Here is a 14,998-nt window from a genome sequence, read left to right on the forward strand (position 1 = left end):
TAAATCCAGCTTGCTGATCACTCAGGCATCTTTAGCTGTAAATGCAGCTTGCTGAAGGCATCTTTAGCTGTAAATGCAGCTTGCTGATCACTAAGGCATCTTTAGCTGTAAATGCAGCTTGCTGATCACTAAGGCATCTTTAGCTGTAAATCCAGCTTGCTGATCACTAAGGCATCTTTAGCTGTAAATGCAGCTTGCTGATCACTAAGGCATCTTTAGCTGTAAATGCAGCTTGCTGATCACTAAGGCATCTTTAGCTGTAATTGCAGCTTGTTTGGCAAATAAAAATCAAACTGACTGGAGTCTTTATAGTTATGACTTGCTTGGAAGACAACCTGTCAGGGTGATTGAGTTCTTTGATTAACCATTCACACTATGTCTAGGTGTGTCTAGCTAGAGTGTGTTATGATTTACTTTTTGACCTTCCCTATATACGTACAGTAAAGGTTTGTTTAAACTTTATAACCAGTATTTTTTAGCTCGACTATTCAAAGAATAGTCTAGCTATTCTACTCACCCTGGCGTCGGCGTCGGCGTCACACCTTGGTTAAGTTTTTGCATGCAAGTACATACAGCCATCAATTAAAGGCATATAGCTTTGAAACTTATTTTTTCTTTTTCTAGGTCAATTACCAACCTCTCTGGGTCAAGTCCCATAACTCTGACATGTATTTTGAGCAAATTATGCCCCCTTTTGGACTTAGAAAATTTTGGTTAAAGTTTTACATGCAAGTTACTATCTCCAAAACTAATGCAGATATTGATTTGAAACTTCACATGTGTCTTCGGGGTTATAAAACTAGTTGATAGCAGCAAGTCCCATAACTCTGACTTTCATTTTGGCCAAATTATGCCCCCTTTTGGACTTAGAAAATTCTGGTTAAAGTTTTGCGTGCAAGTTACATACAGCTATTTCTAAAAGGCATATAGATTTGAAACTTATTTTTTCTTTTTCTTGATCAATTTCCAACCTCTCTGGGTCAAGTCCCATAACTCTGACATGTATTTTGAGCAAATTATGCCCCCTTTCAGACTTAGAATATTTTGGTTAAAGTTTTACATGCAAGTTATTATCTCCAAACTAATGCAGATATTGATTTGAAACTTCACATGTGTCTTCGGGGTTATAAAACTAGTTGATAGCAGCAAGTCCCATAACTCTGACCTTCATTTTGGCCAAATTATGCCCCCTTTTGGACTTAGAAAATTCTGGTTAAAGTTTTGCATGCAAGTACATACAGCTATTTCTAAAAGGCATATAGATTTGAAACATATTTTTTCTTTTTCTAGATCAATTACCAACCTCACTGGGTCAAGTTCCATAACTCTGACATGTTTTCTGAGCAAATTATGCCCCCTTTTAGACTTAGAAAATTTTGGTTAAAGTTTTACATGCAAGTTATTATCTCCAAAACTAATGCAGATATTGATTTGAAACTTCACATGTGTCTTCGGGGTTATAAAGCTAGTTGATAGCAGCAAGTCCCATAACTCTGACCTTCATTTTGGCCAAATTATGCCCCCTTTTGGACTTAGCAAATTCTGGTTAAAGTTTTGCGTGCAAGTACATACAGCTATTACTAAAAGGCGTATAGATTTGAAACTTATTTTTTCTTTTTCTAGATCAATTACTAACCTCACTGGATCAAGTTCCATAACTCTGGCATGTATTTTGGGCAAATTATGCCCCCTTTTGGACTTTGAAAATTCTGGTTAAAGTTTTACATGCGAGTTTCTACTTCCAAAACTAATGCAGATATTGAATTGAAACTTCACATGTGCCTTAGGAGTTATAAAACTAGTTGATAGCAGCAAGTCCCATAACTGATATGCATTTTGGTCAAATTATTCCCCCTTTTGAACTTAAAACTCTTTTGATATTTAACCTTTTTAGGTAATATTTTCCTGCCTCTGGGACAATATTTCGAATAGTCGAGCTTGGCTGTCTTACGGACAGCTCTTGTTGTATACAAGACTTAAATTATTCACTTATACAAAGAACAAGGTCACCAATATGACATTTGTTAGATAAAACAGATCTTTACAGACATTTGTTTATGTCTCAACATAACTTTGTTACCTATTTGCATGAATTAAAAATTAATTAAGTAGATAAACATTTTTAAGGCAGTATATTATGATTTGTGGTTGAAAATAATTGATAAAACAAACTACCTTAATCTTGTTGAACATTTATTTAAGTAGATAAAGTGAAGCCTAGGTCAACAGTGAAATGTTTAATTTAAAATTATTTAATCTTGTTTCCTGTTACTTTCATGATTTTAAGCAGATTTGACATGAAAGTACTAGATAATCCAGTTTGATAAAATGTTTTTGATGACCTGTCCTGAACAGATGGTTGTCCAGCTGGAGTTCATGGTAGAACTGAAGTTATAATTTCTTGAATGCAGGACTTTTTTCTCTTCTTTAACAAAAGCAAAAGGCTTCCAATCTAAAATTAGCTCATTATTTTTCCCAGTTGTTACATTTGTTTACCCCTTACCAAAATGATACTGACTGAAAGGCGAACAGTGCAGATCTTGATCAGACTGCACGGATATGCAGGTTTATCATGATCTACACTGGGTTAATCATATCTGATATCTAATATGTTAATGTGTTTTTTGGGGGTTTTTTTTATATCCCTAAACCCCCTTCCCCACTTCTACCCCGACCCCGCTTCCAGTTTTTATGCCCCCGAAGGGAGGCATGTTAGTTTTCAACTGTCCGTCCGTCCGTTCGTTTGTTCAATCGTTCGTTAGTCACGACATAAACTTTTTGCATGAAGGCACTTTACTCGCCAACCACTGCACCCAGGACCTTCAAACTTCACATGCTGATAGTACTCATTCAGTACACAACCCCTACTGACTTTCGGGTCACCAAGTCAAAGGTCAAGGTCACAGGGGCCAACGTTAACTTTTTGCATGAAGGCACTTTACTCGCGAACCACTGCACCCAGGACCTTCAAACTTCACATGCTGATAGTACTCATCAAGTACACAACCCCTACTGACTTTGGGGTCACCAGGTTAAAGGTCAAGGTCACAGGGGCCAACGTTAACTTTTTGCATGAAGGCACTTTACTCGCGAACCACTGCACCCAGGACCTTCAAACTTCACATGCTGATAGTACTTATTGAGTACACGACCCCTACTGACTTTGGGGTCACCAGGTCAAAAGTCAAGGTCACAGGGGCCAACGTTAACTTTTTGCATGAAGGCACTTTTCTCGTGAACCACTGCACCCAGGACCATCAAACTTCACATGTTGATAGTACTTATTGAGTACACGAACCCTACTAACTTTGGGGTCAACAGGTCAAAGGTCAAGGTCACAGGGGCCAGTGTTACCTTTTTGCATGAAGGCACTTTACTCGCGAACCACTGCACCCAGGACCTTCAAACTTCACATGCTAATAGTACTTATTGAGTACACGACCCCTATTGACTTTGGGGTCACCACGTCAAAGGTCAAGGTCACCTGGTCATAGGTCAAGGCGTTGCGGGGGCATTTGTCACCATTAGTGACAGCTCTTGTTTTCTTACATTATATCTCCTCTTCGTAGTATCCCTTAACCTCCCGGCCCAAAACACACACTCATATACACTGCTTCCTCCACCCCTTCCAATTTGTTTTTTTTTTTTTGCATTTTCACACTAATATTGTTTGTTAGGTCCTTATACCTCTGCACTTACCCACACCCTGACCCACCTCACCCCCTGCCCCACTGGCTAGGACTTATTTCATTGGAAAAAATGCCCCGGAATGTACTGCATAAGATTTCAACAGCTGCCTACAATATACCATGATCAGTGATAGAATAAATAGTATTTATTGCTGCAAACCATTAAAATTGAATTGACATAATTGTTATTGTAACAGAAAAATGTAATGACAAACCCTCGTTAAAATCATTTTTGTTGTAAAAAAAAGGTAAGAGTAAAAAGTTTTTTTGGCCTTCACCTTTTCAGAATGTCTCAGTAATGGCCTTCTCATTAAATACCAAGTCAGTTACTTTGCTAAAAAAATTACAAAACAACAAATATTGCTCCAGATTTATTAAAGTAGTTTAAAAAATCTTAAAAGTCAGCATCATTGATTTGATTCGATATTAGAAGTTTTAGAAAGCAATCTACCATAGCCATGGTAACAGGATTATATTGCATGGTAATATGAAATCAAAAAAATATATATAATTTCCGACGCTTAATTTCTGCCATAGATGATGTTGTAATATTAATAATAAGAAATTGTAATTTCGTTGGAAATATCATATTCTGTAAGGTTGTTACCCTGTTTTCATTTATCTTAAGACTTAAAATTAGAAAAATCAAAGTGAGAGTTATTTGCAACTTTTTTTGCCTTTGATCACCTAGAATATTTGAATTTATTATCAGAGTTGGGATTGGGGGCAGTGGGGTCTTGTCCATATTCCTATACTGTTATGTCATGTTAAATACCACGGTTCAGTTCTGTTGCACTCCATCATTACTTTCAAACATGCTAATGGCAAAGCATTAACCTTTAGCCTGCTGGCAGCAAGTGATCGATTCTGCCTTTGCGACCAGTGCAGACCAAGATCAGCCTGCACGGATGCACTGTTTGCTATTCAGTCAGTAATTTTTCACTGAATGCCCACTCGATAATAAATGGTACTGCCCAAAGTCAATTTGAGAAATTTAGCAGGCTAAAGATTAAAGACTTCTGACGTTCTTTGAATTTCGTCTCTGCTTTACTCTTATTAGACATCTGCGAATTAAGTCTACGTTGACTGTGAACACCTAAGACGATAGATTTTTCAAGGTGACCGTCTCAACATAATTTGATTATATTGTGCGTGGTAGGAAATTGAGTTTTTAACGGCAATACGGTTTGGGTTATTATATCATCACTATGCAGTAGGTGATATAAATTCGGATGTGCCTGTTTTTAGCTCGACTTTTCGAAGTAGAACTATTGCACTCGCCAGTCAGCCTTAGTAATGACTGACCATGGCTTTTTATGCTCCCGGCATCTACTGATGCGGGAGGCATATAGTGATTGTCCTGTCTGTCTGTACGAGGTTAACCAAATGGGACCATTTTATTTAGCATCAATACCCCTAACTAGAATGACTTGATACTAATGCAGATGTAACCTGTGAGCATTCCTCATCTTCAGACATCACCTGACGTCAGTTTGACCTTGACCTTGAACTTGACCTCGTTTTGGACTTAGGTTGCTTTGTATCGACAAGGATGCCATCGGGGGCATCAAGCGTTAATTGAACGCAGCTCCTTGTTCTTATTGGCAGCTGGTTTAAGTTTGTGATAAGCCTTTGTTCTGACCAAGGTTAGAGACTATGGTTTAAACATGGTCGCGCCTCATGTGGTTCTGGGACGATCTGTGTATGAAAAGAATTGGAACCACTGCCTTACCCTTGCATGATCGTAAGAGGAGACTAATAGGGTCTTCACACTTGGTTTTGCTGTAACTCTGTGATTCCAGTAGGTATGCAAATTTTGATTCCATACCTCATGTTTTTATTTCGATGTAAATGAGATGTGAAACCAAAATTTGTAGTCCTGTTTGGCGCCATATAACCTATACTGTGTTGGTGCGCCGTAAAACCCAAATAAAATAAATAAATTAAACATGGTTGCTAACTTATAACGGACAATTTTAATTGGAATGTTAATACTGGTCAGTCATACATCCATAGATCAGTTTGTGGTTAAAATGGATAGACTTTCCAACCATGCATGTGGAGCTCGTAATTTTTGCTTGGTCATCGTCTTTCTGGTGTGGTACCACTTTGGACTTTTATAGCCATTATTTGGTCACTTTCACATTTCGTAGTTGAATATCTAAAAAGAAATTTAAAGTGTTTGCCGAAGCTTTTTCTGGACCCCCTGTAAATATTTTCCTCAGGTTTTTTTGTGTGAAAGATGTCTTTTTTGCCAAATTCCCATTTTTTATACTCTTTAAAAAATGTTTGGTAAAAACTGCATCAGTCTGTTAGAGAGGGGCAGTAAAATTGCTAGCAAGTATTATCAAAAATGTAATTACTTGTAAGGGTATGATGCCAAAATAGTGCAACTGAACATCATGTACAATTCCAGTCAATATCTCAGCAAATGTCAGTAAAATCTAGACATCAGATGTCAGGCAAAACACAATAAAACCAAGAAGGTAGGCATGAAGCATTCTATGTAATAATTAACTTACATAAAAGTTAAGGCAGCCTTTGATTTCTTCTGAAAATATTTAAAGAAAAGCCTTTTGTTGTCTTTTAAGATCTAAATTTATTCCATGAAGACTAATTAATTCCAAAAGAAGAGTACTTAAAATGGAAATATGTTTAACCTAATACACAAGAGGAATAGTCGTTGCAGTTTTGTCTGGCCAAGATCAAACAATTGTAAATTTTTTCTTTCCTTATATAACATGTATAAACTTTCACAAAATTTACTACGTTTGTTTGTTCTTAAACTTGGCATGTATTGCTATATTTCTGTCCTGTGTTATTAAAATACTATGAATTCTTCAGAAATAGGACTCAAACTGCAGAATCAAATCCTATTCTCCTCAAAATCGTTTAAAAAAGAAAGTCAGCCAGTAAGCTATGCATGCATGCAGTTAAGATTTGATTCCTGGTAGTGTGTGATATTTTGTGCTGAGTGATATCTCAAATAGATGATCCCAGCAGGTCTGGACGTGGGGCTGCCGAGTATTGTAAAGGTCTTGGACTCTGAATCAATTTCTCCTCACTCTTCTTTTAACCTTTACTCTGATAAATTTCTAAAATGGACTGGTTCATCATTCATTTTGGGCAGTACCATTTATTATTGGAAGGGGTGTTCATTGAAAATTTACTGACTGAATAGCGAACAGTGCAGACCATGATCAGTCTGCACAGATGTGCAGACTGGTCTTGGTCTGCACTGTTTGCAAAGGCAGAATCGCTTGCCACCAGCAGGCTGATGGTTAACTAGTCATGCCAGGGTTAAGTTTCCTTGTTAGAAAGTCAGTATAAATTGACTTATAACAGGTCAAAGGTTCAACAAAGTGCCTGTAAATTCTTGAAATAGTCTACCTTTGAAAGCAATAGGAGCCTTCCTCCAGCCGAAACTTTTACAGTTGTCATAATTGTGGTCTCAGAGTGTCAACAAAACACTTGGTACCATCATTTACACAGAACAAGATACTGTGACATCATTGATATTCATGGGGGACTCATTTTTGTGGATTTAGGGGTTGAGTCATTTGATAAAATCCCCATTCATTTTATGTCCAAAAGCTGAAATCCACAAGTCCGTATCCCCACCAAATATTGCTTTTGGCAGAAACCCCATAACTTTTAATGATTTCGGAGTGTAAGATGTTTTAATAAAATACCTTTTGATATTTATTTCAAACTAGTATCACCAAAAGGTTCTTATATTGTAGCAGTTTATATTACCAAAACAGTGTGAACAGGTTGCTTTAAAACCAGCAAAAAGGAATACATAATACAGACGGTTTTGCACAAACATAATATACAAAGAAAATTTTTTATTGAATTGACTAGACATACAGGATCTAATTATATGCAACATAACTCTTATTTGATCTTGACAGGGCTATTATTTCCTTCTAAAGCCATTATATTGCATGGTGAGTGAAATATGATACACTTCCTTTTTCGTTCAAAACAAACCAGCGGGCTATAATGAAGAATATGTCTTAAAATTATTCATTTTAGCTCGGTATAGACCAGGTATATGAGAGCTACTTACTCACTCTGGCATCAGTGTCCTCATAAGCGTCCACACCTTGGTTAAAGTTTTGATGCACTTTGACTTTTATTTGTTATTACTTGATGGATTTGCCTCAAACTTTAAAAAGTTATTCTTGAATCACCACCCATGAAAAATAAATTATGGAATTTGTTGGTTCAATGTCACTCTCCAGAATGAAACAGTGGAGATAAGCTCAGGTCTCTCTTGCTTCGGAGTGAAACAAGGAAGTAAACTGGTCTATCAACCTTTAGCCTGCTGGCGGCAAGTGATTCTGCCTTTGCGACTAGTGCAGACCAAGATCAACCTGTATATCCACTCACTGTTCGCTATTCAGTCAGCAAATTTTCAATGAACACCCCTTTGCATAGTAAGTGGTACTGTCCATATTGAAGTATGATGGACCAGTCCATTTTAGAAATTTAGCAGGCTAAATGTTAAAGCCTCTCTTATTGGCACTTTGAAAGAGCAATCACCTCCCTTAGTCTCAAACCCAGATACTTCCTTTCCAACTGGATGAAGCTTTAACAAACTAGCCTCAGAGTCTGTATCAGCAACCTTTCAGCAACAAACTTATTTTAGTAATCTCAGCCATGTTCACTCCTGTGAGGTTGCACTGTAAACTGGTCTTTCTTGTTTTGGAGTGAGGCTGAGGGTGTAAACATGTTTCTGTAAAGAAGAATGTTGGGTCAGCAATGCTTCAGAATGAAACAGTGGCTGTAAGATGTGTATGTTGGTCTCCCATGCTTCAGAATGAAACTGTGGAAGTAAGATGTGTATGTTGGTTTCCCATGCTTCAGAATGAAACAGTGGATGTAAGACGTGTATGTTGGTCTCCCATGCTTCAGAATGAAGCAGTGGATGTAAGACGTGTATGTTGGTCTCCCATGCTTCAGAATGAAGCAGTGGATGTAAGACGTGTATGTTGGTCTCCCATGCTTCAGAATGAAGCAGTGGATGTAAGACGTGTATGTTGGTCTCCCATGCTTCAGAATGAGGCAGTGGATGTAAGATGTGTATGTTGGTCTCCCATGCTTCAGAATGATACAGGCGTGGATGTAAGATGCATATATTGACCCGCCCGCTTAGCTCAGTAGGTAGAGCGTTGGTCTACGGATCGCGGGGTCGTGAGTTCGATCCTCGGGCGGGGTGTATGTTCTCCGTGACTATTTGATAAACGACATTGTGTCTGATTCAAGTGGGGAAGTTGGCAGTTACTTGCGGAGAACAGGTTTGTACTGGTACAGAATTCAGGAACACTGGTTAGGTTAACTGCCCGCCGTTACATGACTGAAATACTGTTGAAAAACGGCGTTAAACCCAAAACAAACAAACAAACAAAAGATGCATATGTTGGTCTCCCATGCTTCAGAATGAGGCAGTGGAAGTAAGATGTGTATGTTGGTCTCCCATGCTTCAGAATGAAACAGGAGTGGATGTAAGATGTGTATGTTAGTCTCCCATGCTTCAGAATGAGGCAGTGGATGTAAGATGTGTATGTTGGTCTCCCATGCTTCAGAATGAAGCAGTGGATGTAAGATGTGTATGTTGGTTTTCCAGTGCTTCAGAATGAATCTGTGGAAGTAAGATGTGTATGTTGGTCTCCCATGCTTCAGAATGAAACTGTGGAAGTAAGATGTGTATTTTGGTTTCCCATGCTTCAGAATGAAACTGTGGAAGTAAGATGTGTATGTTAGTCTCCCATGCTTCAGAATGAGGCAGTGGATGTAAGATGTGTATGTTTGACTCCCATGCTTCAGAATGAGGCAGTGGAAGTAAGATGTGTATTTTGGTTTCCCATGCTTCAGAATGAAACTGTGGATGTAAGCTGTGTATGTTGGTCTCCCATGCTTCAGAATGAAACTGTGGAAGTAAGATGTGTATTTTGGTTTCCCATGCTTCAGAATGAAACTGTGGAAGTAAGATGTGTATGTTGGTCTCTCATGCTTCAGAATGAAACAGTGGATGTAAGATGTGTATGTTGGTCTCCCATGCTTCAGAATGAAACTGTGGAAGTAAGATGTGTATTTTGGTTTCCCATGCTTCAGAATGAAACAGTGGATGTAAGATGTGTATGTTGGTCTCCCATGCTTCAGAATGAAACTGTGGAAGTAAGATGTGTATTTTGGTTTCCCATGCTTCAGAATGAAACTGTGGAAGTAAGATGTGTATGTTGGTTTTCCATGCTTCAGAATGAAACTGTGGAAGTAAGATGTGTATGTTGGTTTCCCATGCTTCAGAATGAAACAAGATTGGTTTGATGGTCTTCTTGCTTCAGAATAATAAACAATGAAAGCAGGATGTCTTATGTTGGCCTCTCATGCTTCGGAATGTTACAATAGTATAATATAGTATGCTAGTCTTTGATGCTTCAGAATGAGTTTTTGTTATTCTTGAAAGCTTGACAAGTTTCTGTTTGACAAGAATAAATTTACTAATCTAAATGGTACCTGATGAAATCTATGTATTGTTTATGGTTATCTTCTACTTTACAATGTCTCTCATACTTCAGATACTGTGTGAAAGTGATATATAAATGTCAGACAAGATGATTTCTGCCTTATCAGCTGATTTGAATTATACAGGGATATTAACCAGAGAAGACTACTGTCTTCAATGAATAACTTGTATACAATATATAAATCCTGTTATCAGGTTATCAAGAGGTTATTGAAGGAAATAGAGTTGCAACTTGCCCATGGTGTATCTATAGGGCAGCTAAGTGAACTAAATGACCCATCTAATAAGGTGTATGTTCAGCTGCTAGGCTCAGTTTTTGATGAGCCTGGTATGATCCAGAAGGGGTCATTAATGTTCTAAAGGTGTAAGATTAAGGCAACAACAACACACATTTACCTGATATCACACATCTTATGTCAGTATGAAAAAATATTGATGTTTCTGGTTTCATTGTAAATTGACAGAGAATGAAACCAAGTATTATAATCATCCTGCTTATTTTCTTTTTATTAAGGGACCACCGTTGCTTAGTGGTTAAGGTATTCTGGCTTTGAATCATCTGCCCCTCACCAATGTGAGATCAAGCCTCTCTCAGGGTGTTGAATTCTTCATGTGAGAAAGCCTTCTTCTAGTTTACAGAAGGTTGCTTGTTCTTGCAAGATGCCCGCCGGTAATTAAACAGTGCTGGGAGGGGCACTTCGGTTCTTCCTCCACCATCAAAATCTGGAAAGATGCCATATGACCTGTAGTTATGTTGTGACGTTTAACCCAACAAAAATAATCCTTTTTATTGAGATTTCTGACAATATGCATTCAAACAATCGAAAACAGTGCCAAAGGTCCAAAAGAAAAGCCACATTCAAAGAATGCAGCCACCTATAAGCAATAAGTTTATGTTTAAATGAACAAGGACTGAATAGAAACCATGTGAAGGACAGCTTTTTAGCTCGACTATTTAAAGAATAGGTGAGCTATCCTACTCGCGTCGGCGTGAGCGTTAGCGTTAGCATGAGCGTGAGCGTCACACAAATGTTAAAGTTTGCGTACCACCCCAAATATTTTCAAAGTCCATTGAGATATTGCTTTCATATTTTGCACACTTGTTTACCATCATGACCCCAGTCTGTAAAAAGGAGGAGGCAACTCTATCAAGCATTTTGACTGAATTATGGCCCCTTTTTGACTTAGAATATGCTTATTGTAATGTTAAAGTTTTACTCATTGCTTATATTATACTATCAAGCACTGAGGATAGTCATGCGTGCTGTCCACTGACAGCTCTTGTTACAGTAATGTTGTTTCTTTCCAGATATGCTATATCAGATGAGGCATACAGATCAATGCGAGACCGGAACTTGGACCAGTGTATTATTATCTCTGGTGAAAGTGGAGCCGGTAAAACAGGTATGTGTTGTTCCTGTTGTTGGTGAGAATACAGTGGAGCTGTGAGTTTTAATACTACTAGTCTCCAAATCAGTTGACCGAAGCATGAATTTACATAGAATGAGAACTGAGTTGAAGGAATAGATAATTACATATTTTTTCCAGTATGAGGAAGACTTTTATGTAAGCTGTCCACACTAATTTGTTTTATTGGCCAGTTTATTGTGGAGTTACATAGTTTGAAGGAAAGCTGAGCAATGTTCACACACTCTGTGACCTGACGTTGCAAGGCTGTAACAGTAAACTTTAAGGAAGATCAACCTCGTAAGCTTCAGACTTAGCTTATCTAAGCATAAATTAAACTTGGTTTAACATGTTTATATTTTCAAAGTGGTTTGTTTACGAAAGCCGTGTACATGTATTTACAGAGGCGAGTAAAGTGATAATGCAGTATGTTGCTCAAGTGTCGGGTAAAGGACGAGAAATTGATCGAGTGAAGGAACAGCTTCTTCAGTCAAACCCAGTACTTGAAGGTAATAATTTGTACTGGATGAGCGGTCCCTTGGAATATTATTTCCTTAATATGCAACAATGTAATGTATGTGGAAAATATGAACAATGTCAGTGTTCTGAGTCTGACATTCATTCAGACAGAGATTGAAAAGCCTGCCATATATATTTGGTCATAATATAGCAAAGCAACTAAAATTTTGCAGAGTTGCGTGTAACTGTAAGGTACACATTTAAATGCAAGTTCTTAAAATTTATGCTCATTTAGCAATGACATATAAAAGTAAGCAAGTTAGCTTATTAAAATTAAGCTCTGGGCCTGATGTACTTTAGACATCAGACTCGAAGTGAATCAGCATTGTCTGTTCAGTTCTGAACTCTGTGTATGGGATTTCAACATTTTATATTAGCTGCAGAAAGCCAGAATATGCATGTATAAGCAGCATTACTGACTGAACGATGCTGAACTGAAGCATTTAAGAATATGTAGTAGAATAAAAATTGCCTATTGCTGGTATTGGTCTATTGCCATCATCTAGCATTCTGTCAGGCCACATTAGCACTGAGAGATGTCAAACCTGTTCAAACTGCTGGGCATTAACTCGCTGTTTGTAGTGTTAGAAAATAGACATTGTTTCTCCTTAATCTTTACCCTGCTAAATTTCTAAAATGGATTGGTCCATCATCCAATTTGGGCAATACCACCTATCATTCAAAGGGATGTTCACCGAAAATTCACTGACAAAATAGCAAACAGTGCAGACCATGATCAGCCTGCACGGATATGCAGGCTGATCTTGGTCTGCACTGGTCGTAAAGGCAAAATCACTTGCCGCCAGCAGGCTAAATGTTAATAGCTCAGAAATGCAAATATTCCAGAATTTGACATGAACTGTTGTTAAAACTTACCAAATAAAATGTTTAAAATGTTTCTGTATTTCAGCATTTGGTAATGCAAAGACATTGAGGAATGACAACTCTTCAAGATTTGTAAGTACTGTAGAAAAGTTCTATTTGTAAGTACTGCACATTAAAATCTATGAAAAAGGTCCGTTGGAAGGATCGAATTCAGCCAACCAAATTAATAGTGGCACTCAAGTTTGATTGACTCTGTTCCTGAGAGGTAATGAAATCTGCAACACCTCTTATGCACACTAGTACCAGCTTGAGTGCAGTCATGGCGAAAGAGTCTCAAGACTTGACTCGGTCAGATGACCCAGGATAAACTGTCTGACCAAATGGAAACTCGTATGACTGAAAACATGTAAAATGTAATCAAAAACTGTTAGATATTAGATAGATGAAAAACGAACAGGTGCATAAGAAAATAAGAAAACTGCATTGCTAAAACACTTCAGCGATAGTAAAACCGACCAGCTCTGTACCATATCGGACATACGGTCAGAAGCCCAGACCCTCCATGTCGGATGTAGCCATTTTTTGTCGGACAGGTCCAACTGACATGATTTTGCCACAACTGTGAGTGGAACTCTATCATACATTAACATCATGTACTCCATGATCCGAAAGGACCAGGCTAAGTCCAAGTACAGGGAGACTTAACAGCGGTCACATGGCACTTAAAAAACTGCTGTTATGATAGTAAATAAAGTCTAGGAAACAAACATAGAATGCATTCAAGCAAAATGATAATAGCAGACTCAGTTTGGTAAAGTTCTGTTAGTGAAGTTAGATAAATTTAAAGAATGAACAAATTCATTGGAAGTAACTAAAAATGTACATCTATTATATATTAATATCTGATAAAAAGTAGACTTATAGCTCTGTGCGACTCTTTATCACTATATTTTATTTCAAAGTCTAAAAGTAATAAATAACATGACAAAGAGAACCTTTTGATGAATATACTATATGTTAAAGACAAATTGTCACAAAATTGCATTTTTCACATATAAAATAAACTCAATTGTAAGTGATGAAATTTCATGTCATATCAGTCTTGTCATCATTAACCCTTAGCCTGCTGCAGGCGAATTTAACAGCCTTTGCAAACAGCTTGGAACCAGATCAGACGCCGATTAAATCGGCGTCTGATCAGGTTCCAAGCTGTTTGCTACTCTGACAGTATTTCTTCCAATTTTGGAGCAAATTGAATGAACTTTTCAATTTTAGCAGACGACATTTCCAGCAGACGACAATTTATCTAGCATGCTAAAGGTTAAACAGACCATGTAATTGTTATTTTATATTTACAGGGGAAGTACATGGATATAGAGTTTGATTTCAAAGGGGATCCTATAGGAGGTGTGATTACAAACTGTAAGTGCCAGGCTCTTCCTGTAGATATTTGGTAGACTTCAGAAATATAGCCTCTGTAGTGATTTGTAACGTTTCTGATATAAACATGTAGGGAAATGACCTTTTATATTCTATGATTTGTACCCCACTGTTATATTTACACAAATTATCAGTGATAAATGGTAGAAATACAACATGCAAAAACATAGTTATGTGTTCATGACAAAAGATGTAAGCATGTTTAAGCTCTGCAAAATTCATAGCATACAACTCAGCGGTGAGGTTAGAAAATATGATGTCATTACAAAGCGATGTGATATACAAGACCATGTCTCTGGGTCAGATAATAACCTCTGCATTTGTTTTGGATTAAGTAATTCTGTTTGCTAAAATGATTTGCAAGTTGTTAGATTACAAGTTTAGAAATACAGTTGAAATCCGATGTCTCGAACTCGCTTATCACAAAATTCCTGCTGTCTCAAAGACATTGTCAAGTCCTGTCCCAAAAATGCACGCATAAAATATCTCTTTTAAGTTGAGTTTTGGTTATCTTGTAGTAAAACACTCAATCCCTTGGAATTTGAGATACAATTTGAGTTTCAACTGTATATCTGCAGTGCATTCC

At 37.5% G+C, this 14,998-nt stretch overlaps 1 protein-coding gene across 12 annotated transcripts in view; it reads left to right on the top strand.

Annotated features, from left to right (window-relative positions):
* LOC123560792 (unconventional myosin-Ia-like) overlaps nt 1–14,998 on the top strand; it is an 87,854-nt gene that overhangs the window by 22,772 nt on the left and 50,084 nt on the right. For all 12 annotated transcript variants that reach the window (XM_053552882.1, XM_053552883.1, XM_053552884.1 and 9 more), the window contains exons 5-8: nt 11,531–11,625; nt 12,033–12,137; nt 13,058–13,104; nt 14,331–14,394. In XM_053552882.1, the coding sequence (XP_053408857.1) occupies nt 11,531–11,625; nt 12,033–12,137; nt 13,058–13,104; nt 14,331–14,394 (311 nt within the window). The remainder of the gene's footprint in view (nt 1–11,530; nt 11,626–12,032; nt 12,138–13,057; nt 13,105–14,330; nt 14,395–14,998) is intronic.

The sequence above is a fragment of the Mercenaria mercenaria genome, chromosome 10 (assembly GCF_021730395.1).
Source record: "Mercenaria mercenaria strain notata chromosome 10, MADL_Memer_1, whole genome shotgun sequence".
Lineage (NCBI taxonomy): Eukaryota > Metazoa > Mollusca > Bivalvia > Venerida > Veneridae > Mercenaria > Mercenaria mercenaria.